The sequence below is a fragment of the Apodemus sylvaticus genome, chromosome 10, assembly GCF_947179515.1.
Source record: "Apodemus sylvaticus chromosome 10, mApoSyl1.1, whole genome shotgun sequence".
NCBI classification, from domain to species: domain Eukaryota; kingdom Metazoa; phylum Chordata; class Mammalia; order Rodentia; family Muridae; genus Apodemus; species Apodemus sylvaticus.
Window position 1 is genome coordinate 18,685,883 of NC_067481.1, and position 27,368 is coordinate 18,713,250.

Consider the following 27,368-nt stretch of genomic DNA (forward strand, 5'->3'; position numbering starts at 1 on the left):
GCCCCAGCTAGCCTTGAACTCACTATTTAGTCCAGGTTGGCCTCAAATTTGCAGTGCTCCTTTTGTCTTAGCCTCTGGGGTGCTAGGATGGCAGGCTGTGCCACCACCCTGACAGACTCTTTCATTTATGATATATTGGGGTGCTCTCTATAAGTAGGGTCTAATCCATAGTTAAAAGATGATTTTGACTCTGAGCCTAAGAGACATCAGTTTCTGGGTCCTGGAAACAATTCTAAAATACCAACTAGTCTATTCTTACATTTCTTTCTTTCTTTCTTTCTTTCTTTCTTTCTTTCTTTCTTTCTTTCTTTCTTTCTTTCTTTCTTTCTTGTATAAGTAGACAAGAGTGTGTGTGTCTGTGTGTGTGTGACATATATGCCTTCGCATGTGTATGGAAGTCAGAGAACAACCAAGCACTGACTCCCACAGCTGTCCTTTAATCTCTATATGCATGTGGTATGTCCTTGCACCACGTGGGTCTTTGGGATGGAATTTAGATCATTAGGTTTGGTGGTAAGTAGCTTTATCCACGGAACCAGGAACCACCTCAATGGCTCACATGCCAAACACAGAAGGGGTTCCACACAGGGACCCTGAGAGGAGGGTCACTTTGTGGCTGGAAGATATGCTTACTGCTGTAATCAGGGCGGGGGAGAGGTTATTGGGCTGTTCGCAGGTATAGCTGTCACCTTTCAAATGTGACAAGCTGTCTGTTGATGCTGATGAGAGCATCAGAAGTCAGGCAGCTGCACTGTCTCTGCACCAGCAGGACACACTCCAGCCTGTTCTGGAAGACGATGTGGGGACCACAGCAAGGGTGGGTGCCTTTCAGAGCAGACCTAACTGGATTCTGAACTCGGCTCCTTCCATTACTTAATCTGAAGATCTCTCACAAGGCCAGTTTACTGCTCCGAGGCGCATCAGCTTTCCTCATCCGCAAAGTGGGGCTAATCAAGCCTACTCCAGAACGCTGGGAATGTTCTAGATCGTGAATGTCAAAATACATCGCAAGCCCTCAAAAATGAGTGATGCGGTTATCCACTCTATGCAGTATGCCTCCCAATGTCCTGTGGGCTGGTGGTCCCTGGTGGGATACATCTCAAGTGACAGAGAACTAATCAGGGCAGGAAGCACAGGTGCTGGTGGCATGCACAACGGCGAGGGCAAGCGTGAAAGGAACACGTGCTACCAGCAGCTGAGGACAGGGACTGGGAAGGGGGCGGCGGCTCAGGCGTGGCTTTAGTGGTTATCCTGGAATCTCAGGGTGCAGGAGTCAAGGCCAGAAGCTCATGACAGTGTCCGCGGTCTGGAGGGTACCAGGGGAAGAGTGGGGGAGCATAAACCACAGACCTTTGAGTTGAGGAACCCGACTGACTGGCCTTCCTGGCAGGCCGGCTGCAGGTTGCTTGTCAGGAGGCTCCTGAAGGCTAGCCTCTTTGCTGCCCTTTCCCACAGAGGGGCCCTGGGCCTTTTTCTCCTCTCCGGGGGCCCCCGCCACTGCAGCCCCTTCCAAATCCTGGTCCTTCGGCGTGCTGGCTTTGATTTCCACGTGGAACTTGAACTCGGGGGCGGCCTCGTGCCCTTCCTCCATGGGCCCAGAGCCAGGCCCTTCTGGCTGCGAGGCCTGGGTCTCTGTGGAGGCTTTGGAGAAGAGATCAGCAGCAAGTGGGATGGGACCCTCAGTTGGGAACCCAGGCACGCGAGCGGTCTCCCCGGAGACAGAGACAGGGCTAGCCTGAGGGGATGCCCTGCCAGGGACCAGGGAAGCCTGGGAGGGAGGGGAGTCCTGGGACGATTCATCCATGGTGATATCTTCATCCACCTCCTCCTCGCTCCCCAGCCTGTCTTGGCCCCAGTCTTCCTTCTGAGGTGGCCCTTGCGGCAGCAGCTCAGCGGCCGGGTGGCTTCTCTCTAGCTCCTCGGGTCTTGTTTCCGAAGGTTGGCATGTAGCCTCTCTGAGGCCTTGCGGCAGGAGGGGAGCCCCAGACGTGCTAGGCACCTGTTGGCGGGTCCAGTCTGAGATCCCTGAATCAGGGGCCTGGCCTTCACGACGCCCTGGTTCGACAAGCAAACTTTGTGAGAAAATCTCGACCTTCTCTGGTTCTGTGTGGAGATACCCAGCAGAAGGTGACTGTAGAATGGGCAGGCCCTGCTGGGCAGGTTCTGGTCCCTGATCCTGAATAGGGCCAGCTAGTGGAGGAGGGGCTGGGCAGACGGGAGGCTCCAGGGGACACGGAGTGATCGCCAAGCCGGGAGCATCTGACCGTTTATCACCTAGAGGTGGCAGTGAGACCCCAGAAACTTTTGTGCTCAGTCCATACTGGACTTGAACACCGAGCTCCTGCTTAGAAGCCTCTCAGGGATCTCTCTCTGCTGGCTGGGAACTCTCACCTCAGGGTTTGAAGAGGCAGTGGTGGCAAATGGTTATCAAGAGTAAAGAGATTGTTTTAAAGGGTACCGTAGTACTTGCCGTAGGAAAAGACGCCTCGAAGGCACTGGGACTCCCCTCACAGACACAGGCGCCTGTCTCAGACCCAGCTCACTGTTTTTGCTCATTGGGAATAAATGCTCTCTTGGCCTGTCTGCCTCTAGCTTGCTGTAATACCCTCTCTCGGCTTCAGTGTTCTTCTCCGTAAAAGAGAGGCTTGGACTTGGTGACCTCTGAGGTCCCTCTGGTGTTTGGGCCCAGAACCTGCGGGCATCTCTGTGGCTGTCCAGCCTGTGTTCCTGGGCTCAGCTACCATTCACAGAACCCAAGTCTCTAGAAGATTCTGGGCTCCAGATGGCCTTGGCTGGGTTATGACAGTGGCCTGCCTCTCTGTCTCTGTCTGTCTCTCTGAGCAGGTAAAAACCAAAGGGTGCCATAAATCACCCAGCCTCCAGCCCTGCTCTGACAGATTTGAAAAATGCCTGAGCTATGACCGTAGGGAAGGAGCCTTCCTTAAGAGGCCCGCCTCTTGATTACATAAGGGCTGGGAAGGAGAGGGGAGGACATGTATATGCTCACACATGTGTAACTCGACACACATAAGTAATATGTACACTATACCCCTGTGTCTAACCCAGTGGGACTGGGCGTGGCTGACTCACCAAGGGACCCAATTCTGCCCTGACTCCTTTTCTTACAGCAGGTTGAGTTCACAGTTACATTTAATTATGGTCCCGGTATCAAGGCTGCCACATGACAGTGGATCAATGAATGCATTCCACGTACACCAGCTGCTGTGTATGTGTGTGTGGGGGGGGACACCAATTTCTGCTCCTTCTCAGGTAACTATTGAGGCCTTAGGAAGCTAACATGGGTCTGGCACCAAGCTGGCTCACAGGCCAGAGGCCAAGACAGCCATGGACCACAATGCCACCCAAGAAATTGGGACCTCTACTACCTTCAAGAAAATGCTCTCCCCAGGGGCTGGAGAGATGGCTCAGCAGATAAGAGCACTGACTGTTCTTCCAAAGGTCTTGAGTTCAAATCCCAGCAACCACATGGTGGCTCACAACCATCCGTGATGAGATATGACACCCTCTTCTGGAGTGTCTGAAGACAGCTACAGTGTACTCACATATAATAATAAATAAATCTTAAAAAGAAAATGATGGTAAAGTCACATGGTTACTAATATTCAAAACATTTAAAAAAAGAAAGAAAATGCTCCCTAGGCCGGGCAGTGGTGCGCACTTCGGAGGCGGAGGCAGGCGAGTTCGAGGCTAGCCCTGATTTACAGAGAGAAAGTTCCAGGACAGCCAGGGATACACAGAAAAACACTGTCTTGAAAAGACAAACAAACAAACAAACAAACAAAAAATAACCTTTGCCCCTCCAAAAGAAGAAGAGGAGGAGGAGGAAGAGGAAGAAGAGGAGGAAGAGAAAAGAGAAAGAAAGAACGAATGAACAAGAGAAAGAAAGAAAGAAAGAAAGAAAGAAAGAAAGAAAGAAAGAAAGAAAGAAAGGACAAAAAACTCCCTAGCAATTATTTTTGACTGGCGTGTCCTGGAGTCTGACATACTGTAATATCTTCAAAGACTGCAATTCAGTTGAGACAAGGCCCCAAACATACACAGGAAGCATGCACACTATGCATACTTCGCTGTGTGTGCAAACTGATGAGGAACCTAAGCCTAATTAAAACTAAGAAGGAGGAGCAGGGCCGGAGGACAGTCTCTGCGGCTCCCAGGGATCTGTAAAGCACTCAGTAAATCTGAAGCCGGGGCCAGGATGCAGCTCGGTCGTTAGAAAGCTTGCCCCGCACACAAGAAGTTCTGAGTTTGAGTGCAGAACCACAAAACCCGAGTGTGGTGGCACACTAGGTAACCTAACCTCAGCATTCCAAAGAAGGTGGAAGTAGAAGAGTCAAAGGTCAAGGTCATCCTTGGGTACAAATGGAAGCCAGCTTGGGCTAGGAGGGATCTCAAAACAAACCCCTCTTTTTAAATATAGACTCACTGGGAGTGGTGGAGGGGCGCAAGGAAAATAATTCCCAGGTAAACACAGGGCCAGGACCAAATGTCTCCCCAAGTCCTCCTCAGGAATCTAGTGACCAAGTCATCTAAAGGGTGACAAACTCGGCTAGCGGTCAGTGAGGCAGAGCCCTGCACAGGAAGCCAGCACCGCTAAACCAAAGACAAATCCCTTGTCACTTCATCGAGTAAAGGACACCACCTCCCAGCTCCTCTGCCATCCATAGCCTGGCTGCCAAACAGGACACTCTCTAGTTCATTTATCCAGAAAAACCGAAAGAAAACAAAGCCAGCTCATGCTCTTCTCTATGTCAGAGATCTCCATTTCCTAAGACTCTCTAAAGTTAGGGGGGAAATTCTTTTAAAAGAGTGTATCTGTGACACTTAGCCGCAGAAAGCTACTTATCTTGAACATAACAATTTGGTTCCTGAAAGAAAATTAAAATAAGGCATGAAGACTGCAGAGAAGGAAGCTCGAAAGGACAAGTTCAGCGGTGACATGACTGACAGGCCAGGGGGTCCCTTGTGAGAGCATCACCCACAGAGCTCATGCCCAGGCTAGGCAAGACCTGAACCAGGATGGTATTAGAAAACTCTGTGTCTACAGAGCCCGGCTTTGATACAGGCAACTCCCTCGGGTCTCCTGGACTTGTACTTTAGGACCCTGGGCTAAGGCCTCTTTTCAAGGAAGAGTCCACTGAGTGCTCCCATCTCCCTCCTCCCAATCTCTGAGTTTTAGAGTCGATGTGGGCCACTGACCTTGAGTCACGTGCCCAGCCGCTTGGTCCTCCAGGTTCGGGGTGTCTCCGATGCCTGCTTCCTCAGCTGGTCCGAGACAGCAAAGAGAGAGGACAGAAGGGAGGTCATTACTTCTCGTTGCAACCCATGCTCTCCGTACCTGTGTTCCTTGTGTGACACGTGTGCATGTCCTGCAGGGCCAGCTGCAGTGTTTTACTCCTCTGCCATGGTTGCGGCTAGGGACAGTGGTGACAGCATGTGCCTAAACAAAATCCACAGCACCCGCATACCTTCCAGGTGACTGCGACCTAGGAAGAAAGAGCTTTTCCATAGGGGTCTGGGGTCCTGCTGCCTCCCTGGCTCCACAAAGATGCCCGGATGAGTCATAGCGGGAGGACTAGGGTCAGGGAGAGATTGTGCTTGATGGTGTGTACCTAGGATCCACCCCTGTCCTCCCTCTCTGAGCCTCTATTTCCATATTGGAAACCTGAAGGAGGGACTCGGGTATGTCTTGTAGGATGGTGAAGGTCTGGAGACATGAAGGAGATGCTCCAAGCTGCTACGTTTCTTCTCTTTAAACCTTGCTGCACATCACACCTAAAGCCAGCACCACGTGGCTGAAGCGAGGCCAGCAGGGCCAATGGACACCTTTTCGGGGCCTCTAGGTTCTCTTTAAGAAGCCAGCAGTTACCTTAAACAAAGAAGGCTGAGGAAGTTCCCGGCCACAGGAACTGGACCAAGGCAGTAAAGCACTAATCTCAGGAACAAGGGGAAATCAGGACCCAGCAAAGGGAGGACGCACACAGGTTTACAAAGCTAGCCGGCCCATGCTGACCTCAAGGCCTGGAGGCACACCAGAGGCTGCTGCCTTCCGGAAGCACGCACACAGTGCCAGCCGGGCCATGGCCTCGTCTCTAGACGGAGGTGGTCTGTCTCTGCAAGCCAGCAGCACACTCACCACCTAGAGCACAAGGAAAGCGCCAGAGCCACGTCACAGGTAGCCAGGTGGCCGACTGAGGGTGGGGCTGCAGGGAGAATGTAGAAGCTCTCCACCCACTGGGATATCAGCTCAGACACATCAAGGTCTTTTGTGCTGCTTTTCAGGTGACAGTTCCTTGTCAGATAACACAGCCCAGGCCACACAAAGTGTCAACTGCCTAGAAGGCAAAGTCCAAGTGTGGATCTGGTCTGAGCAAGGTTAAGGAAAAGGAAGACAGACTCTGAAAGACAGCAAATCAGTCACAGAGTCCTTAGAAAACATAGAGGCTTCCTGGGACTCCAACGCTCCCCCGGCACTAAGAGAGTCTATTCATCTTCCCATACTAGTCCACTATTGTGATGCCCTGTCCTTGATGTGAGGCAGAAATGGTGGGGGATGGTAAAATGTCTGAGCTTAGCAAGGGGGATGGGGAAATTAAACATCTCAAGGGGCAGGGCAGAAGGCGCTGCAGGAGTTGGTATCTTGACTGGCTTTGAATGTTCCCAGGGGAGGTACAAGGTTCCCTGCTCTCCAGGGAGGCAGCCTCCCAGGGTAGAGAGTCACACAGCACACCCCAGCAGCTTCACTGAGCACCGAGGAGCTGCAACCGTGTGCTCAAGAAGGTCCAAGGTGAGGCCCTAACACCATCAACAGCTGGGAACCTTACCAAACCTAAACCCACCAAGAGGTGGAGCGGCCCTCAAGTCTTGCTATGCAGTACATACCGGCGTTGCCCTCACTGTGTAACTCAGCCGGCCTTGAACTCTTGATCCTTCCAGCTTAATCTACCAAATGCTAGGGTAACGGCCATGTGCTGGCATGCACAGCTCGGCCCCATAGTCTTGAATGTACCATCGAGGGACACTTGGCTTCTGTTCCCTCTGCCTTGGGATCTGCTGAATCAACGGCAGTCAGGGTCCTGCCTGGGAACACAGCAGGATACGGGAAGGGCTGGCTCTTCTATGGTGGCTGATCAAAGGCACACTGTAAGTCTGAGAGCAGCTGTGCGGCCAAGGTTGTCGACATCTTCACCATGGAATTGTGGGCACAGGTCAGAGACGGAACTGGGGCATCTTAAATCATACCTAACGGGCCACTATCGGAATGAGTTATCGTCCACAGAGGTGATGGGGTAGCTGGGTCCCTGAGAGGAGGGATGAGGCATCCTCCACAACCCAATGCAGAGGAATCCATCTTTACGGAAGTAGGAGCTAGGAGCTGGAAGGATTCAAGAAAGGTCTCTGCGGTAGCTAATCTTCACAGTCAACGCGACTAGATCTAGAGTCACCCAGGGGCTGCTGCGGTCCACTGTGGCTCTGTCTGGAGATACAGGCAGACAGGACTAGCTGAAGGGAAGACCTGCCTTGAATGTGGGTGGTACCATCCCGGTTGGGGGTTAGAGCAGTCATGAACAAACACAAGGAAGGAAGGAAAACTCACACCCAATGCTCTACTCCTCTCGGCTCTCTATCTGCCAAGAGGAGCTTCCTCCACTGCAGGAAGCTACCACAATGCACTGTCCAAGGAGGCCACAGGACCTAACAGCTATGAACCCTCTGAGCCCATGAGCCAAAACAAAGCTTTCCTCACTGAGTCATCTCTGTCAGGTGTCTGGACACTCAGGAGATACTCCATGAGAGAAAGGGTAGCCTCTATGCTCCTGCAGAGAGAGCCAAGCAGCGCTGCCTCCTCCTACCCACCTGCCTCCACAGTAGCTCAGAGCAGCGGCTAGTTTAGAACAAGGCTGAGGGCCTGACCATCACCCCTGACTGGCCCTTCCGATGAGCGTTTATAAGCTGTGAGGTTTTCTTCCTCCACATCACACTCAGTTTATAGCCTGGTGGGGAATGCCCTGGGATTCATGTATGCGGAACCAGGCACTCTGCCAAGTAAGTGAGCTACATTCCGGCCTTGGCCGCCTGTTTTGAGACCATGAGGCCTATAAAGCACTTCTGATTACCCAGGAGAGGTGGGGCAGTCTAGAGTTCTCATCCCAGATAGAAGAGAAACTTCTTCAGTGACAAAACTTTGAGGGGCTAGAGAGATGGCTCAGTGGCTAAGAGCACTGACTGCTCTTCCAGAGGTCCTGAGTTCAATTCCCAGCAACCACATGGTGGCTCACAACCATCCGTAATGGGATCTGATGCTCTCTTCTGGTGTGTCTGAAGATGGCTACAGTGTACTCACATCCATACAATAAATCTTAAAAGAAAAAAAGAACTTTGAAAGACTAGCCAGACACAAAAAGAACCTTGTGACCCATAACCTCACCCTGTAAGGTGTCCTATGGCCTTCAAGTAGCCTTCATGCTCAGGCTGAGGCCTGTCCAGGCTTTAAGAACATCTAACCCCATCTGTCTCAGAAGCCATTACGACTAGCCAATCACTCTGCAAAGCAGAAACACATTTTGAAAGCCGGGGTGAGCTGGGTAGTGGTGGCACACTCCTGTAATCCCAGCACTTGGGAGGCAGAGGCAGGCAGATTTCTGAGTTTGAGGCCAGCCTGGTCTACAGAGTGAGTTCCAGGACAGCTGGGGTGGCCCTACCATGGGCATTCTCTGTGGATGTGTGAGGGAAGGCTTGCTTGCTACAGGCTCCTAGGGAGTTGCTCTTCATTGTCAACTTGCTGGAGTTGGAACCACCTAGGAGACACACCTCTGCGCACATGTGGTCTTCCGGGGCATTCACAGAAAGATTTAACTGAGGAGGGACGACCTACCCTGAACATGGGTGTCACTATCCCATGGGCTGGGGTCCTGGGGAAAAAGGAGAACCAGCTGGACACCAGTGTTCACTGCTGTCTGCTTCCTGACGGCAGATGCCGCGTGACCACCACCGAGCCTTCCCTGTCACATACAGTCCATCCCCTCAAACCACGAACCCTAACGGACCCTTCCCCTTCCTTCCTTCCTTCCTTCCTTCCTTCCTTCCTTCCTTCCTTCCTTAGGTTGCCTCAGTCGGACATTTGGTCACCGTACAGAAAAGGATTGACTGGCACAGTTGCCTCAGGAAGGGGTGTTCCCATCTCTGCCACGGAGATCGGGTGTCTCTCAGTAGGTAACGGGCAACTTCATCCTGCTAACTGCTGGAGTTCTTCACGAGCCAGCCCACAGCGCCAGCACAGCACAAAGGGAAGGGTACCAGGGGCTCTGGGCGGTGGTGATTCTTGCCCAGCCCCCACCCCCACCCCAGGATGACTGACTCTTGAAGGACTGAGCACTGGAGCCCAGAGTTCCTTCTGCTGCTTCCGCCGTCTGCCTAATTCCTCAATGTCCGCATGGGTGGGGCAGACTACAAAGACAGAGCTGGAAGGCCGGACAGCCCTACAGACGGATGAGAGGTCACATTTCAGAACAACAGCGTCCATATTAGACCTTCAGAAGGATCCAGTTAGGTGGTCTCTGTAGCATGCTTGGTGCTGCTGGGGGTAAACTGTCCCCTAAAGGTGACCTGCTACTTACTGTAGCTGGAACTGGAGAAAATGTGAGGAAGGCAGAAAACCTTCCCCAGAGAACCCTGTTGAGAACCTTTCTAATAGGCGCACTGACTGAGCTGGGGGCCAGAAGGAATCAGAGGACTCTATAGCCTTGTGGGAAGCAGTTAGAATCCCAGGCAGTCACTGCTAAATAGCCAGGAACCAGAGCCACGTACTTAACTCATCCTGCATCTGACTATGAGGATGACCTGTCCGAGGCAGGTCAGCTGGGCCCTGGCGGCCCTGGGGCTCACCCTCACCTGTGGTTCCTTCTGGGATCTCCGTGTGGGGCTGGGCAGCCGCCTGCTTGTCGGGAGCTCTCTCATCCACTAGGGGCGCAGTCACGTCTGGAAACCACCAGTAGTCACCCTTCTGCTTATGCAGGGGCAGTGCAGGGAGGGGGCCTGCCAGCCACATGCAAGAAAAGCCAGCTCGAAGCGGAGCCACTGTCCTCCTGCCCATCTCCCCAGGAAGCGCACTAACAGTACCCCCTGCCTGGAAAGCCGACAGGGGTCGTGTAAGTTCGACAAGGGACGCAGCCTGACTCCTGCGGAAATCCCGAAAGCAGGTGTGTGCTCCTCACCGCAATGCAGGGGACCGCGGCGGGAACTAGGGCAGTGTGAAGAAGCGGAGAACGAGCCTCGGATTTTTCTGTGGGGCTTAGAGTAAGCCCTCTGTCAGGGCAGCCTTTGTTTCCGTATGTATAGAACAAGAGTGCCATCTCTAGGTGACCTTTAAAACTTCTACCTTCTAGCTCCCTGCCCCCACCCTCCCCACAATTAAAAGGCTAAGAGGTCCTTAAGTGGCAATAACCAGGCTAGATCCAGTTTCCCGGATGAGGCAAGAGATAGGGATCACAGGTCAAGATCTTTTCAAGGCCAGCACGTTAGCTCCTCCCGAACCCTCGGCCTCTCCCGCGAGGCACACCCAGGGAGTGGTCGGTTTCAAGGGATTCCCAGAATTCCACACTGCTAGTCCACAAAGGCTAGTTTCCTTATGATCCTGTCTCGTGCTGATAAAACAGCTTGCGGGGCTCAGCCCGGGCTGCCTCCCTCCCTGAGGGCGAATGAGGCTTGTGGGGGCCCACGCAAGTACAGGTCCAGACTGCGTGAGTGGGTTGTTTCTCCCTGGACAACGGTGACAGAGTTCTGAAAGCCACGTTTGGGAAGCCGGCACCAGCGTTGGCTCCAAGGCTTTCTCAGGGTGGCAGACAGCTTGCAGAACTGTTCTAACAGGATGAGCAGGAAGTGTCTTGCGTCACCAGCTTTCAGAAGGGCAAGGGAAATCTGGCCAGGAGCTTCTCGCCAGGCTAAGGGCCATGCCACCTGCATCCTCCAGGGATGAGCCAACATGCCTAACGATTGGCAGGAGCTCGACGGCCATGTTCTGGATTTATCCAAAGGCAGATGCAGGGGGTGACGGCCTGGCCAAATTCTCGTTCTGTGACAGAACTCCCGAGCCTCGTTCAGGGCTGCAGAAAGGGCTCAGAGTGGAAGCTCCAACCTCCTAGAAAGGCTGGAGAGGCGGAAGGACAGATGTTATGGACGGTTAGCTAAAAGCATTCTCTGTGCCCCTTTTCCTTGATTTCTTCTACCCAGTGGGTTGACAAGTAAGGTGACCAGCATCCCCAGTCTTGAAGCCCACGGTGGCCAAAGACCCAGGTCTGGCCAGGGGATGAAAGTGGAGACTTCCAGGAGGAACTTACAGAAAGCTCTAGATTTAATTCTGGCAACGCATCTGGGTTCCGGGTCCTTGTGGTGACTTTGCTTCACACTGTTTTTGTTTGTTTTTAACTTTTTTGGCTATTTATTTATTTATTTAAAACAATAAATGTCTCTGTGTAGCCCTGGCTGGCCTGGAATCCACTCTGTAGACCAGACTGGCCTCAACATCAGTAGTGATCCACCTGCTTCTGTGTCCCAAGCGCTAGGATTAAAGGCGTGCGCTGCCTCCACCACCACCTGTCTTTCATTCATTATTACGGAACACGTGCATAATATGTCTGTGGGTACATGCCATCACATGTGTGGAAACTTGAAAGGACAACTTTGTGAAGTCGGTTCTCTCCTTCCATCTTTACAAAGGTTCTGGGGAATCGAACTCAGGTCCTCGGGCTTGCATGGTAAACACCTTTATCCTCTGAGCCATCTCACCAGCCATGGTTCTTGTCCCAAGGTCGATAACAGGGTTTGGGAGTGCAGCAGCCGTTCTTCAACAGCAAAGGAACAGTCCAACCCTTGTGATGGCCGCAGGCAAATACAGAAGCGCATATGTGGCATTAGGGAGCTGTGCCCATGTCCGGATATCTTATGATTGCAAGGCAAAAAGACTCCAGTTGGCAGAGCCTTTGGGCTCCAGCAACCAAAGTGGTAGTCTAACTAACCCACCTGGGAAGCAAGAGGGCCGACTGGGGAGCATTTCAGGAAAGACTAGGAGCTTCACGGCAACCCAGACACCACATATGTGGAGTAAACAATTAGACAGGCCAAACACACCCCATGCCCAAAGTCCAGAGCCCAAGACATGAAGATTCCACACCAAAACCCGCTCCTAACGGATGTGCGGGGAGACGTCTGACCTGCCCCCCTCCTCAGCCAAATGAGCATTCTGGGCCTTGAATCCCTGAAAAAAAAGTAAGGTGGAGGCTTCTGAGGGGGGTCATGGAGGGTAGCAGATACAGGCCGGGAACCCTGCTGAGCCGTGTGTGAGCCCCGCTGGGCTACAAGGACCAGCTTCTCCAACACGGAACATCCAGGGAATCAATAGAGGCCCAAGGCGCACGCTGTTGAGCCAGGCATAGAAGCAGGACCCAGTCCCCACTGCCCCGCACAGCACTGAGCAAGCGCATCTCAGCCAGCAGGACAGGAAGCAGAGTGCAGCCGAGGGTAGCACGCATGCGCAGCCGCAGCTGTAGAGTGTAGCGCGGAGTTGGGAGGGGGAGCTCAAAGCAAGGTAGGCTTAGACTGAAGGGAGTGGTGGTAGTAGGGAGGCCCCACCTTCAGCAGTTGGAGTGCTCTTAGCGTCGGAGGTCTCCGACCCAGGTTCCTCCGATCCATCATCGGCGGGGCGCTGTGGGGGAGACTCTGGAACATACACAGTGAGCCCTCAGACCTCAAGAGGAACCTGAGAGTTGTGTCTTATTGAGCTGCAATTTCTTTAGTGTGGGTACTGTAGCCTGATGATCAAACCATGAAGGGACCAGCACCCCCAACACAAACAACCATGTTCCACTCTTGGGGTCTCTCCCCGGATGAGGATGTGGGTAAGACAGGGTTTCTCTGTGTAGACCTGGCTGTCCTGGAACTCACTCTGTAGACCATGCTAGATCCGACCTCACAGAGATCAGTTTGCCTCTGCCTCCTGAGTGCAGGGATTAAAGGCGTGCACTCCCACCACCGGCGTGAAGTTTACCTTTTACTTACCCAAGTTCAATAGAGGCAATGGCCCTTACACTGACAACCTGACAATGGATCTGGAAAGCTGTTCCTGGGTGAGCAGAAAGCCCTCTCTTGTCTTCCCTCCGGCCTCTCAGCCTTTAGGTCACAGATCCTTATCACTCAGTTCAGTGAACTCTTTAATCTCACTTTCATGCCTGTTTTGGCTGAAGGGTTTTCTTTGCTAACCCCACCTAGGCCTTCGTTAGTTAGCATGGCGGTGTGTTAGCAAGGCTCTTTGCCCAGCATGTGAGACCCATCATGGGAGGTGGCCATTGTGATGGTGTTTACCTCATCTTGTGTGGTGGTTTGAATATGCTGGGCCAAGGGAGTGGCTATTAGGAGGTGTGGCCTTGTTGGAGTAGATGTGACCTTGTTGGAGGGCCTGTGACACTGTGGGGATGGGCTTTAAGACCCTCCTCCTAGCTACTTGCAAGACAGTCTGCTGTTTGCCTACAGAACAAGATGTAGAACTCTCAGCAACTCCAGAGCTGTGACTGTGTGGATGATACCACGATTCTCACCATGATGATAATGGACTCAATCTCAGAACCTGTAAGCCAGCCCCAATTAACCTCAGAACCTGTAAGCCAGCCCCAATTAACCCCAGAACCTGTAAGCCAGCCCCAATTAAATGCCAGCCTTTCTAAGAGTTGTCTTGGTCATGGTATCTCTTCACAACAATGGAAACCCTAACTAAGACATCTTGGTTGAAGAGCTTTTAGGGTAGCTCTGTCTATCAATGGGAATGCACTAGGTTCTTTTTCCTTTATTTTTTGTTATGATGCAGATGTTGACTGAGACTCTCTAGAGGCTCCAAGAGCCAGCTGCCCATTGTATCAGAGGGCTTTGTCCAATATCACTTCATGCTCCACAACAGATTAACATCTAAAGTGGGGGTTTGAATGAAAATGGCCCCCATAGGGAGTGGCACAATTAGGAGGTGTGGCCTTTTTTGAGTGGGTGTGGCTTTGTTGGAGGATGTGTGTCACTGTGGGGTGGGCTCTGAGACCTGGGCACCATGTCTGCCGGTGTGCCACCATGCTTCACGATAACAATGGACTAAAAACCTCTGAACTGTCAATCCCAATTAAATGCTGCCTTTTGTAAGAGTTCCTGTAGTCATGGTATCTCTTCATAGAAATAAAACCATAACTAACACACCCCATCAGGTGCAGGCTGAGCATCCACTCTCTGGCAAAGAGAGGCTCCACCTGGAGCCCATTCAATCTGTTGTCCTTGAAAACAGAATTCTGACAGAATTCAGGACAGAGCCATGCCGACTGAGGAGACCACATCTTTCTTAGATAGAAGCCATACACTCATGAGGGCTGGTTTCCTCAACCATGTGAAGAGTGAGAACCATTCTCAGGGAGAGCGTGTGAGGCGGGACACACATTGGTGAGGAGCTATTGGCCACGCTCACCACAGCAATGCCTTCTGTAACACAAGAAATGGCCCTTGGGATGGGTGTGGTGTCTACACTTTTATTTATTTATTCATTTATTTTTGTTTTTTTTTTTTTGATTTGTTTTTTTTTTTTTTTTTTTTTTCGGGACAGGGTTTCTCTGTGTGGCCCTGGCTGTCCTGGAACTCACTCTGTAGAGCAGGCTGGCCTCGAACTCAGAGATCTGCCTGCCTCTGCCTCCCAGAGGGCTGGGATTACAGGTGTGAGCCACCACCACCCGGCTGGTATCTACACTTTTAATGCCAGCACTCAGGAGACAGAGGCTGGCAGATCCACGACTTTGAGGCCAGCTAGGGCTACGTAGTGAGTTCCAGGATAGTTAGGGCTATGTAGACAGACTGCCTTTCAAGCAAACAAACAAACTCCTCTTTGTCCCTGCTGATAACCGAACAAAGCAGGGAGCATGGTCAAGTCTCAGAGCTGCCGGGGACTGTGTCCAGGAGGTCTAGATTAGATGACATAGTGTGGGGTCTCCAGGGAGCTACAGAAAGTCATGTGAAGTCTGGCCAGGGCCATGAGGACTCAATGGGCGGGGAGCACTGGGCATGGTTGGCACTTGCTAGGTGGCAGTGCAGCTGGGGCGTTCAGTGGAGACGAAGGCTGTCCCTTGGGCAACAGTGAGATTCTGGGCTTCTAGGGTAGTGGAGGGGCAGCTGGTGCTATGTACAAAGCAGAGCAGGAAGAAGAAAGGCAAAGAGGAGTCAAGTACATCGAGGGGTGAAACAGCTCCCAGCCTCCCTCAGAGCATGGGCAAAGAAGGGCCCTTTCCATATTTTCTTTTGTTTTGTCACAGTATCTCAGGTATCCTAGGCTGGCCTCAGACTCACTGTGGAGCCCCATCCCCCTCATTTACATTATCCTTGGAGGGAGAGAAGAGGAGGAAATTACACATCAGTGCCTTTTAATTCACGAGCCCTGTGACCACCTCCCCCACTCCACAGGCTTTCTGGCGGCGCCTATTCATAGCCCAGTGTTTAGCATCCACTCAGACACTGGGTATTCAGCGTGTAGTCTCCTGTCACTGTTCAAAACAGTCTTGTGTCACTCACTTATCTGAGCTGTAGTTGGTGCTGTGATACCCCCTGCCAAGTCAGAGCTGTCACTCCACGCCTACTAAACCCTCGGTAGCAAGACTGAATTTGATGAGAATCTCTCAGGTGTCTTTGGCTTCTTTGGGGAGAACAGTTCTAGGTAGGATAGCACACTCTTGCTTCATAGAGTCTTCCAAGGATCAGCAATGTTCTCTCTCTCTCTCTCTCTCTGTGTGTGTGTGTGTGTGTGTGTGTGTCTCTCTCTCTCTGTCTCTCTGTCTCTCTGTCTCTGTCTCTCTATCTCTGTCTCTCTCTGTGTGTATGTGTGTGTGTGTCTCTCTCTCTCTGTGTATGTCTCTGTGTGTGTGTGTGTGTGTGTGTCTCTCTCTCTGTATGTCTCTCTCTCTGCCTGTCTCTCTCTCTGTCTCTCTCTGTCTCTCTCTCTCTCTCTCTCTCTCTCTGTGTCTCCCTGAGCACCCCCACAGCTCCTGCACACATGCACACAGTGAGATGGATAACCAGTGAGTCTGAAGGAGTTTGAAGCCAAATAAACATAGGTAGAAGACTACATTATAGGCTCAGCAGAGGCCGATGCAGTTTTAATTAATTAAACTAAATCTGAGAAGTGCTTTAAAAATTTACATTATTTTTGTTCATACATATGTATGTAAATCTGTGAATGCAATGTAGGTGCAGGGTGTCAGTTTCCCAACAGTGGGGTTAACAGATGGGGTGGGCTGACTGACGTGGGTGCTGGGAACCAAACTCAGGCCCCCTCGAAGAGCAGCAAGTGCTCCTAACCACTGAGCCATCTCTCCAGCCCTGAGACAGCCTGAGACAGGATCTCTCTATGTAGTCCTGGCTGAACTCCAACTCACTCTACAAACCAGGTTGACTTTGAACTTGCAGCAATCCTCCTGCCTCTGCCTCTTGAATACTGGAATTACTGGATAGTGGCAACATGCCGTACCCCACCCAATGCAGTTCATTAACGAGGATATACTCAGAATCCCAGAGTGACATGCATACTCTTGCCTGACCGAGTCGGGATGGCCAGGGTTGTGTAGCTAAGGACGCCTGTCGAGCTGAGAGTGGAGCTCTCCTCCACTTTGCCATGCAATCTGGGGAGGTGAATATTTTTACTCACATTTTTACTTTTCTTAGCCCATTCGAATTAATGAGACATCCCTCTCCTGATGCTCTAGTGACATAAGATAGGAAGGCCCGTTTAAATCTAGGACCTGAACCCCTCTTGCCAGCCCCTGCTGAGGCAGACACAGACTGTGTTCCTCTGTGACTGGCCCATTGTGTATGTCTGCCTACTGACCTTTTAGGCCGTGGTCTGCGTCTCCTTCTTGGTCTTGGAGCACAGTGTAGTCTCCGGCATGGTCTTCCATTGTGTCAAACTCCTGGCGAGGTTCAGCCATACTAGTTCAAAGCCTGGAGGAAAAAAGGCAATGGAGTGGGTGAGTGGGACGCTGAACCCGGCGATCTGACTTCTTAGGGCAGTGGGGTTGGGGACAAGGAGAGCCACCCCGCCCCGAAAGTCACAGTAGGAGAGTCTCAGTTTCCCAACTTCCCATCCAGCAAAACTGATGCCCTGTATCACTGAGTGTTTAGCACCCCCACTAAAGCAGGTGACATTTCTGTCTCCTGTTCTCTGCCATCTCATTAGCTCATATCTGAAACCACAAGATGAGGCCAATGAGGCAGTCCTTCCCTACTCTTTCCACGTCACTGAGAAGTGCCGTTGACTTGTAAGTAGTTCAGTGCTATGGAGGGAAGGGGATTTCAGGGCCTCTCTCCTCAGGAAAGGAGACTGGGAGGAAAAGAGTGGCTGCTTTGTTCTGACTGTGGCCAGGACTCTGGCGCCCAGGGCCCTGGGCACACTGCGCTTGTATCTTTATGGAGGTAGCACCCTGCCTCGCATCTGGATGGGAAGATCTGCCGGCACCTCCCCCTCCAGCCCCACCCAATCAGTAACGAATGGAGTCAGGGCACAGCCGTGTCTGGAGGGGGATGAAGCAGCTGGTTTGGACTCTGCTCACTGCAGGGACAATACCAAAGAGGTACCTTAAGGTGAACTTAGCAGCAATGTGCAGGGTTAATGGGAGTGTAAGAGTACCTGCTGTCATGGGGGGACAGCATGTCTAAAGGCCAGAACTAGATGTGGGTAAAGGAGATGGAAAGGAAGATGTGGGCTTGGGAAGTGTGGCTTAGGAACTGGTAGATTGGATTTCTGAGTTCGAGGCCAGCCTGGTCTGCAGAGTGAGTTCCAGGACAGCCAAGGTTACACAGAGAAACCCTGTCTGGAAAAACCAAACCTAAAAGAAAGAAAGAAAGAAAGAAAGAGAGAGAGAGAGAGAGAGAGAGAGAGAGAGAGAGAGAGAGAGAGAGAGAGAGAGAGAAAGAAAGAAAGAAAGAAAGAAAGAAAGAAAGAAAGAAAGAAAGAAAGAAAGAAACTGGTAGATTGACTTTCAAGACTTTCAAAGTCAGAGTGTAGTTAGGCAGGGTATTAAAATCCACAAGTATACTAAAGGCCCTGGATGGCTAGGCAAAGAGGCATAAGGTAAAGGGACACTATGGGGACAGGACAACGGGCCGTTCTGTTTGCTGAAGATCACTGCTTGAGAGAAGAGGCCCCTTCCCCAAGGCTGCACTTTCCCAGCTGGCCATTCGATTCACTTGCTTCCACTGGGTTTATACTGCCGTGATAAAACACCATGACCAAAAACGGAATCAGAGAAGACAAGGTTGGTTTCATCTTACAACTTCCAGGTCACACATCATGGAGGGAAGTCAGGGCAGGAGCTCAAGGCAGCAACCTCAAGGCCACGGAGGAACATGTCGAACTGGCTTGCTCTTCATGGCTTGCGCAGCCTGCTTTCTCATACAACTCAGGACCACCTGCCCAGAGGCGGCAGTACACACGGTAGGCTAGGCCGGCCCTTGCCAACCAGCAATCAAGAAAACACCCCACAGGGGCTGGAGAGATGGCTCAGGGGTTAAGAGCACTGACTGCTCTTCTGAAGGTCCTGAGTTCAAATCTCAGCAACCACATGGTGGCTCACAACCATCTGTAATGAGATCTGACCTCTTCTGGAGTGTCTGAAGACAGATATAGTACACTTACATATAATAAATAAATACATCTTTAAAAAAAGAAAGAAAGAAAACACCCCACAGACTTGCCTACAGGTACACTGATGGAGGCATTTTATCAATGGACATTCTTCTTCTCAGATAACTTTAGCTTGTGTCAAGTTGGAAAACAAAGCAAAACACAAACAACTAGGAATTTTTAAATTTAATAAGCTCTAGGGAACTTTTTCTACCACCTACTCTGACTTCCATTAAAATTACAATTTTTTCATGAGTCTTTGTTTTTATGGGTTTTTAAAATTTGTTTTATACAAAGCTACTTTTAATATTTTGAGGTGGGCCCCACAGAAATAAAAATCACTGGGGAGAGGTAAGCAACCCCACCCCCACCCCCACCCCAGAGGGAGAGAGGTCCCCTGAGGTAAAGGAACCCTCTGTGGACTCAGAGCAAAGGTTGGGAATGCCATGGGAGCTGGGACCTGTGAGCACTACAGGAAGAAACAGGAGCACGGTGGGACAGGAGAGTTGGGCATGAAACCAGAAGGCTACTTGGGTTCCTCCTGCCCGTATGCCCTTTTCTGCTTCTGCCGCATGGTCTCCTAGTCCTCTGCTTGCGGGAAGAAGCCCTTCTTCACGGTGCTTTCTCTGAACTGAGTCTCTGGGCCTCCTCATGTTTTTCCGGCCAGCAAGCGCTCCCTGTTTACCATGGGTCATGGATACGGCAGCAGCTCCAACCTGCTTCCGTAACATCTTGATTTGTTTTTTCAATAATAATTTTTTTAAAAGATTTAATTATTTAAATCTTTAAAAAATCAATATAATTAAATATAATTAATTATATTTAATTATTATATGTGAGTACACTGTAGATGTCTTCAGACACCAGAAGAGGGCATCAGATCTCTTTTTGGATGGTTGTGAGCCACCACGTGGGTGCTAGGATTTGAACTCAGGACCTTCAGAAGAGTAGTCAGTGCTCTTACCCACTGAAGAGCTATCTCTCCAGCCCCCTGATTTGTTTTTTCAAGACAGGGTTTCTCAGTGTAACAGAGTCCTGCTTTCCTGGAACTCATTTTGTAGACCAGGAGATTTTTTTTCTTTCAATACAGAGGTATTGCACTTTTAAAAATTATTATTAATTTATTGGTGTGTAAGTGTGTAAGTGGAGGTCAAAGATCTATTTTAGGTGTTACTCCTTAGCCAACACCTAAACTCATTCTGTAGATCAGGCTGGCCTCGAACTCACAGAGATCTACCTGCCTCTGCCTCCTGAGTGCTGGGATTAAAGGTATGCGACAGAGCCACCTGGCACGCATTATCTTTTCAATCAATCCATGTGAGTGAGAGTGCACATGCATGTGTGTGTGTGTGTGTGTGTGAACTCCACCTGTGTGTGTTTAGGTGCCTCAGGATATGGCGGAGGTGAGAGGGCAATCTGTGGAGTCTGTCTTCTTTCTCCACTTTATTTGAGACAGGGTCTCTTGCTTTCTTCCAGCTGTGCACAGCTGGCCAGGTTCTCTCAGCCATTTTCAGTCCCCATCTCTCAATGTGCTCCTTGATTACAGACACATGCTCTCATGTCTAGCTTCATGTGGTTTCTGGGGATTTGAACTCAGGTCCTGACACTTGTGCTGCAAGCACTTTATGCACTGAACCATCTCCATGACCCTTTGTTGTACTTTTGAGACCCAGGTGAGCCTCAAGCACTCAGTCCTCCTCGCCAGACATGTCTCTTCTCCAGGATATTCTTTCTTTCTTTCTTTCTTTCTTTCTTTCTTTCTTTCTTTCTTTCTTTCTCTTTCTTTCTTTCTCTCTCTCTCTCTCTCTCTCTCTCTCTCTCTCTCTCTCTCTCTCTTTCTTTCTTTCTTTTTTTGATTTGGTTTTTTTGAGACAGGGTTTCACTGTGTAGCCCTGGCTGTCCTGGAACTCACTCTGTAGACCAGGCTGGCCTCGAACTCAGAAATCCGCCTGCCTCTGCCTCCCAGAGTGCTGGAATTACAGGCGTGTGCCACCACCGCCCAGCGATATTTTTTCTTTTAAAAATTATTTTATGTGCATTGGTGTTTTGCCTGTCTGTATGTCTGTGTGAAAGGGTCAGATCCCTTGAAACTGGAATTACAGATACTTGTGAGCTGCCATGTGGGCAATGGGAGTTGAACCTGAGTCCTCTGGAAGAGCAGCCAGTGTTCTTAACTGCTGAGCCATCTCTCCAGCCCTCCCTTCTCCAGTATATATATGTGTGTGTGTGTGTGTGTGTGTACATGTATGTGTGTTTGTGTATATATATGTATATATATTTAATGTCTTAAGCCAGTCTCAAAAAGACAGATAATATGTTTTCTTTCTTTTTTTTTTTTTACGTTTTTTTTTAAAAAAGGATTTTATTTATTTTATATATATGATGAGTACACTGTAGCTGTTTTCAGACACACCAGAAGAGGGCATCAGATCTCATTACAGATGGTTGTGAGCCACCATGTGGTTGCTATGAATTGAACTCAGGACTTCTGGAAGAGCAGTCAGTGCTCTTAACCACTGAACCATCTCTCTAGCCCCTCTGGTATATTTTTTATACTCTCCAAATAATAATAACAATTTAAAAATCTGTAAATAAATGAGTTTTCGACAAGAATCCCTGCACTGTGACCCTTCTGTATAGTCCCCCATCCAAGCTCCCACCAGGCCTGACCCTGTGTAGATTCTAAGATCAAAGGAGCTCACCCACATTCTGGGTGGTTTAGCCATGGATATCCTGTATCTCAATGTGGAGTTAAGCTTGCTTTCCATGTTGGATTGTCTTCAGCTGTTTCTAGAAGTTTCCATACATTCCAACTCGGGAGCTGGAGAGCCAGGAATCCCTCAAGCATTTGGACGATGTTCTGCAGTTTACCCGTAGATTGGGGATGGTGGTCCAGGGTGTGTCTGACTGCTTAGTTGTCTCATTAACCCCCCCCCCCCCACACACACACACACACATCGCCGTCCAGGCCATGACCCGGCTCCTAATGATCCCTCTGTCCCTGCACACATCCCACCTCTGGTCAGGGCTAGAGGCCCAGACATGCCCCACCCCCAGAAGCAGGATGAATTGCAGGGTCTGTGCAGAAGTGAAATCATCCTTAAAAATACAGGCTACTATTGACTATATAAAATAAATAAGCTGTGCATATCTCAAGGGCCACTATTTTCCTTTGTGGGGGATGGGGAAAACTGTCTAAGTAGGGAAGGTCCCCAGTCCTGGGAATGCAGGTACCCTTAGGATCCTGCTCCTTCTTTATGCCCTGCACGGCTGGTTGGTCAGCTGAGGTTTCAGGACCTAGGAGCCGAGCCTAGCCAGGGATGGAGCTCCACAGTAGAACACTAGCTAGCATGTACAAGGCCCGGTGTCCCATTTTCAGTGTAGGAAAGGCAGAAAGAAGAGAGAAGAGGAAGGAAGGGAGGGTGATGAGAAAAGAAAAGAATGTTCTGGAACATCCTTGGGGGTCCACTGGCGCAAACCCCAGAAAGAACAGATCCCTGGAGAGCAAGAGGGGATGACCCTTTCCCCAGTCCTGTGACACACACTGATGACACAGGAGTGGAAGAGGCTCATGGGACACCTGCCTGGGTTGGTGCCTCAGAGCCCCAAGACCTGGCACCAGGAAGTATTTACCAGACGAGGGGAGTTGTTGACAGTGCGCTCCTCCTCGTAGGTCCCTGGGAGCCCTTGCAGGCTATCCTTTTAGATAAATATCTCCATTGACATTACTATTGTCGCCCTAACAGATGCCATTTCCCAGACAGTTGGGGGCCCAGGGACATGCGGAGGAAGCTCTAGGTCCTTCTGGCCCTGAAGAACAGCGGCGTCTCAGGCTTAAAGCCATCTGCCCTTCTGTCTTCTGCACAGCCCATTTGCCATCTCAGGTGGCCCTCTAAAGTGTCAGGAAGGGGACAAGGGAGCCCTCAGCAACTGGCCACCTTGCCGACCTCTCTGAAACCCTCCTGGGCCCTGCTTGCTCTCTTGAATTGTCTGCTTCTTCCTTTGGCTTCTTTCCATGGTAGAGACTCTGAGCTCACTGTAACCCTTACTGTGGGCAGGGTGAGAATCCGATAGGCAAGCAGCCACAGGGACTTGACAGGCTTGTGAGACAGTTCAGTCTACTGAGGATGTGACGGATGCCCTGGGAGCAAGGTTCTCAGTGGAGCTGGGGTCTGGGGAGTGATTCCTCACCTGGGACTTCAACTTGCAGAAGTCTACAAATACCAATTAGCAGTTCCCTTCAGGCTTCGGAAGGAAGAAAGCCCTGGTCTTTCCTAGCTCCCAGATCTGGAGACGGGATCGCCCCCTGGACTGCAGACTGCCCTTGTCTTGGGGGCGGTTCTTGCCTGAGATGGAGCTACAATAGGCTTCCTTCATCGTCTGGGTCCTGCTCCTGGCAAAATGGTTTAGTAACCAGCACTTGAGTTTCTGGAGAGCTCCTTGGGTAAAAGAGGGAGCTCAACACTCTTAGGTAGTTGCATAATTAAATACAATGGCTTCTAAACTCCAGCCCCTGCAGTTTACAGCATCATCTCTGAAGTACAACCACGCCAGAATTAATAATTAGCACCTGGGGAAACAGGCTCTGAGATGTTGAGTAACCCGCGTAGATAGGGCAAGAGTTCGAACTCAGATCTTTAGCCAATAAAACCCATTTCTAAGCTACTGTGCCACATCACTCTCTGTTTCTCACAAGCCATCATTCCTTTGTAAAAGGCAGTAGGAGGGAAATTCAGGGGAAGCCAGAGGGAGGCTGGTCTGGGCTCTGTGATTCAGCACAGCAGACGCCTGTGGACCCGGACCCGGCAGCTTCCTGGGTGGGGGTGGGGGTGGGGGGGTGGGGCGGGGTGGGTGGACCGCGGTGCTCCAGGCAGCACCAAGTGGGGTTTTCTGCTGCGCTCAGACATCGCTAGGGGGCGACAGACGCCAGACCCAGGTCCACCTCCGGCGCTGTGACTCAGCGGATCTGCCACAGCCAGGTTCTGCTCCTAAGGCAGGAGGGAGCGATCCTCCTCACCAGCCTTGGGTTAAAAACCCAAACTGGTCTCAGATAAGAGGGATGACTGCATTGCTTTGTGAATTTATTGAAACATCACATTTACATCATGTTAATTATGTCCATAAAGTGTTAACTGGGAATAGTTAACACATACCTTTAACCCCAGCAGCACTTGAGAGGCATAGGCAAGCAGATCTCTGGTCGTTCGAGGCCAGCCAAGGTAACCTACCTGCATATATACATACGAACATATATGTGTCTCAACAAACAATCCCATCGCCCCAAAGAAACCCACTAAATCAAAAGTAGATAGCAAGCAGATTTGGTTAAAAACCAAAACAAGTAGAGATAGAGTTTTCAAATTACCTCCCAATGGACATTGTTCTCAAGGGTTATTTTTGACCACACCACTAGCCAGGCCAACTGGAACTACATAGTAAGACCTGGTTTCCAAAAAAATCAAGGGCTGAGCTGGGCTGTGGTGGTTCACACCTTTAGTCCCTGCACTTGGGAGGCAGAGGCAGGTGGGTCTCCTGGGTTTGAGGCCAGCCTGGTCTACAGAGAGTTTCGGGACAGTTGGGGCTATACACAGAGAAACCCTGTCTGGGGGTTTCTCTTCTCTGCTTCTGTTCTGTTCCTCTTGAATCTGTCAGGGTCTGCAGGAGGGAAGCAGGATTCTCTTAAGGGCAGAAACCATGTTACAAGTGGTTCCTGGTATTGGTTTATTTAATTGCTACAACCGCTGGTTTCTGTGCTTGTGTCCACAGGTGGCTTAGAAAGATTAATTTGTCGAAGCTGTATTTTTTTTTTTTCCGAGACAGGGTTTCTCTGTGTAGCCCTGGCTGTCCTGGTACTCACTCTGTAGACCAGGCTGGCCTCGAACTCAGAAATCCGCCTGCCTCTGCCTCCCAAGTGCTGGGATTAAAGGCGTGTGCCACCACTGCCGGGTATTTGTTGAAACTGTAAAGAAAGTCTCCAAGAGAGTCAGGGTTTAAAACCCAGCACTTGGGAGATGGAGGGAATTCCAGGCTAGCCTCAGCTACATGTCAAGTGTGAGGCCAGCCTGGGTTATGTGAGTTAGATGACAGCTAAAGAGTGTGAGCACATTGGCTCGACACAAGGGAATCCCTGGATTCCGCTGAGGACCTTCTCCTTGGACTCTAGATGCAAATGCCTGTGGTCCAGCTCCTGCACTTTTCCACACAAAGGCCGCTGAAGCAGCAGGCAGGCTTGCCACCACTGGAGCCAAGGTGTCAGGAACGCCCTCCTGTCAGGACACAGGAGAGCCAGGGGATCAGGCTTCGACTAAAGACAAGATCGCCCTCCACAGCCTACGTGCATCCCCTCTCCAGGCCAGGTCCTGGCAGCTCGGAAGTCACTCATCCTTTAGGATGTCATCGCTTGTCTCTCTAACAAGGCTGGAGAGGACAGGTGCCCTGCGAGGCTGACCTCTGAGCTCATGGTCATATCACATTGCAGTTCACGACAGAACATTCTGGAATGGAGCAATAACAGACCCAAGTGTCAAGCAGACACTTAATTAATGGCCAAATTAAATGTGAGAAAACTGAGCATCCACAGAGGAGACTCATGCTGCTGAGGAGATGAAATGATCCTGGCTCTCTATCGAGAGAGAACAATCAGCATTTGTGGGAAAAGACGAAGGGATGTCGCTTCAGAGAGGAGGTGGCGCCGCTGTGTGCACACGGATCTCGTGGCTGATGTCAGCTGGCTGCTGTCCGCCAGTTCCAGTGTTTTTGAAATATCTTGCTATATAGCCGAGGCTAGCTTTGAATTCTTAATCTTCTCACCTGACCCTCCCTTCCAGCCATCTCCACCCCTTGCTAGGACTACTCAGGGGATTTTGTTTGCTTGTTTGAACTAAAATGCTTTGTGACTACTGATAAGGCCAAATAGTTTAGCCTTAAAGGCAGGGCACACCAGTGATCCCAGCACTTGGGAGGCGGAGGCAGGCAGATCTCTGAGTTCAAGACAAACATGACCTACATAGTGAGACCCTGTCTCAACTCTCCCTTCCCAAAACATAAAGATAAAGGCTGCAAAGCCCACGTGGCTTTAGTTTTCCTCTACCTTTCCTTTCTGAGATGTTTGGGTGTTTAGTGTAATTGCTGTCACTGAAACGCACCCCAGACCCAAGTAATTTGGGGGCAGGAGCTGTCATGTGACATATCCTAATGGTGGTAGCGGTGGGCTGCTGAGCCTCTGTGGTGGTACATGTCACCACTTAAGTCTATCTGAGTCCTCTGAACTCAGAGGCCCAGATGGATATGAGAAGCTTTAAATCCTCCATTCCATTTTCCCCTGTCTTTTGAGACAAGGTCTCATATGTAGGCCAGGTTGGCCTTGAACTCCTGATCTCCTTGTCTCAATCTCCCAAGTGCTGGGATTACAGGCAAGAGCTACCATACCTGCTTTACGGCCTCCCTCTTTGAAAGCCATGCGTATTTTCCTTTAATAAGAGCAAGTAATTCTATAGCCGGGTATACTTGTGCGCCTCTCTACCCTATCCTTAAATCACCTCACCTTCAGTCTGACACTGGGTGAGGTTTTGTCCTCCACTCTCCACCTGGAGAGGTCAGAGGGCGACCTCAGGTGTCAGTCCTCACCTCCTGCCTTGTGGTTTGTCGGGTCAGCTGCTCTGCCAGCTTATGGAGGGTCCTGTCTCTGCCTCCTGACTCACGGGGATTGCAGACACTCGGTGTGACAGTATCTGGCTTTACACAGGGATTGAATTCAGGTCCTATGCTTGACCTCAAGAGCTAATGCACCCACCGAGCCGCCTCCTCAGCCCACATCTGGCCTTCTGACGGCACCTGGAAGCACGCAGCCTCATCTTCATGGCTTAGGGAGACTCACAGGAGAGCTCAGCCCCCCCCCCCCTTTGCTCCTTTTGAACCAGGTTCCCCTGATGCCAGACCTCAGGATCAGAGACGCCCTCTTTGCATCAAGCCTCTCTGCACTAGGATGCCAACCTCTTCCCACCTCTTCCCAGAATGCAGCGGGTTCAGCTTATGGACTCTTCAACTTTGTGGCTTTGGGATCTGAATCACCCCGAGGGAGATTTTTGGTTCACATCTCTCCTCAGACCCGTCTAGACAGAATACTAGTGTGGAGTTGAAAGACAGGTTTAACTAGGCCGTGGTGGTGCACGCCTGTAATCCCAGCACTTTGGAAGGCAGAGGCAGGCAGATTTCTGAGTTCGAGGCCAGCCTGGTCTACAGAGTGAGTTCCAGGACAGCCAGGGCTATACAGAGAAACCCTGTCTCGAAAAAACCAAATCCAAACAAAACAAAACAAACAAACAAACAAACAAACAAAGACAGGTTTAGTCTGCTGGGAAACTCACCAGAGGGGAGACATTGAGGCCACCTGCCCAATCCAAACTGCAGGGTCTTTTTGTGTAACAGGGCAGAGTTACTGCAGTCATACAGGATGGCTGTGAGTGTCACTAAAATATTGCATGTGGATGGTGGAACATTAGTTAGTGGCTGCACTGTGGTAGCCTGAAAGTCCTGTCACCACGACACATGGACACCCAATAAGGAGACTTCAAAAAAAAAATAGAGAAGATAAGGATTGTTCAGAAGAGAGGCATTCAGGGCTAACCTGAACTCTGCTTAGACAGAGGTGAGAGAAGGCATCCAG

At 50.7% G+C, this 27,368-nt stretch overlaps 1 protein-coding gene across 10 annotated transcripts in view; it reads right to left on the reverse strand.

The window, feature by feature from the left end:
* Positions 1-27,368, reverse strand: part of Mapt (microtubule associated protein tau) — a 97,593-nt gene that overhangs the window by 32,702 nt on the left and 37,523 nt on the right. For 2 of the 10 annotated variants that reach the window (XM_052197238.1, XM_052197236.1), the window contains exons 2-5: positions 16,910-17,022; positions 12,646-12,732; positions 9,910-9,996; positions 5,218-5,283 (exon numbers count right to left, since the gene is read on the reverse strand). In XM_052197238.1, the coding sequence (XP_052053198.1) occupies positions 5,218-5,283; positions 9,910-9,996; positions 12,646-12,732; positions 16,910-17,009 (340 nt within the window). In that variant the 5' untranslated portion in view covers positions 17,010-17,022. Of the gene's footprint in view, positions 1-1,350; positions 2,056-5,217; positions 5,284-9,909; positions 9,997-12,645; positions 12,733-16,909; positions 17,023-27,368 lie in introns of all 10 variants that reach the window. The other 8 variants (XM_052197243.1, XM_052197239.1, XM_052197241.1 and 5 more) reach the window with 6 other exon arrangements.